The sequence below is a fragment of the Microplitis demolitor genome, chromosome 9 (assembly GCF_026212275.2).
Source record: "Microplitis demolitor isolate Queensland-Clemson2020A chromosome 9, iyMicDemo2.1a, whole genome shotgun sequence".
NCBI classification, from domain to species: Eukaryota; Metazoa; Arthropoda; class Insecta; order Hymenoptera; family Braconidae; genus Microplitis; species Microplitis demolitor.
The window spans coordinates 9,608,546-9,609,823 of record NC_068553.1 but is presented as its reverse complement, the minus strand read 5'-3'; the positions used below and the strand labels follow the sequence as shown (position 1 = coordinate 9,609,823).

The window sequence follows — 1,278 nt, the reverse complement described above, 5'->3', positions numbered from 1 at the left end:
AAATGGTTTAAATAAGTCCGTTCTGCTATTCTTGAGATCATATTTAGTTTCTATGTAATGAAGAACATATTTGTACCACGCACAACAGTCTTTTTTTATTTTAGTCATTTTATCAGCAGGCAACTTTTTAATCAAGTTACTACACGTAAATCCTACAAACTCATCTTCTATTCTCTGCCTCAATTTCTCACTAACTTCTAGCATTATTTTGTGACCTTCAAAACACAGTTATGTTTCGTTTTCAAGGCATATCACTGCATCCTGTAAAACTTTCAGTGCATTTTGATAAAATGTCAAACAAGGTTCTGTTTCGTCAGAATTAAAAAATTGCCACAGTACACTCGGACATTCCTCTTTTCCCAATGATATAAAATAATCTTTCAGGATATCGAAAGATTTAGTAGCACGTTCAACGGCAGGTAAAAGTGACAACCATCTTGTCTTCACATGTCGCAGGACGTGTGCAAATTCAGCTTCGTAAATTACGTAAAAATCTTTCAAAGAATCAACTCGTTTTGCATAATATGAAAAATGGTTATGAAGCTTTAGAATAAAATTCTCTAAATCAAAATTAATTTTACTCAACCCATGCTTCACACTATTGTGTAAGATGTGTGCAGGACATCCCACTGATAAAATGTTTTTCTTATCATGTTGCAATAATTGAAAAACTGAATTGCGGCAGCCGAAGTTTACATCTGCATTATCTGCACAGTAACTAGTAAGGTGTTTAGTGTCAATATTGCACTCTTTCAGTCGTGTTACTAAATTCGTATGGATGGCTGATGCAGTTTCATCAGCATCTTCATAAAAGTCAAAAACACACGTTTTTAAATTTGTAGTTGGGCTGTAAAATCTCACCATCAATGGAAACATTTTTATAGCACCATGATTGGAAGCATCAGTAGCTATACTATAGAATGTGTCGTTTTGCAAAATTTCGACGGCCTCTTGAGTTTATGCTGGTCCTAAAACGTTGTATGCAATGACACTGGCCTTAGTTCGTCCAAGCGCCAATTTATCAGCGATTTTAGAATCATCATACAAAATATGGTCGAGTTTTGTATCACAATCTAACGAATTGAAAGATAAACTATGCTTGACTGAGTGGTAAGTTTTAGTCACTTCAGCGGCAATCACTTTTTCTTCTTGAGTGGTCATTTGATCTGTTTTCAAAAATAATTTCAGTGATGTCGATAAAGCAGCACTTCTTTCTTTTTTTTGGTGTTCATTACATTTTTGGTGCTTTTCTATATCATTCTTGTCTCCATGAGATAT

The 1,278-nt window shown here is 34.4% G+C and overlaps 1 protein-coding gene across 1 annotated transcript; it reads right to left on the bottom strand.

The window, feature by feature from the left end:
- Positions 1–228: 228 nt before the first annotated feature.
- LOC106693662 (uncharacterized) lies at positions 229–876 on the bottom strand. Its single transcript, XM_014442313.2, has one exon. The coding sequence runs from the start codon at positions 874–876 to the stop codon at positions 229–231; it is 648 nt and encodes a 215-aa protein (XP_014297799.2).
- Between the last annotated feature and the right edge of the window lie 402 nt (positions 877–1,278).

Excerpts from the sequence above, each read along its gene's own strand:
- LOC106693662 (XM_014442313.2), bottom strand. The coding sequence starts at position 876 with ATGTTTCCATTGATGGTGAGATTTTACAGCCCAACTACAAATTTAAAA.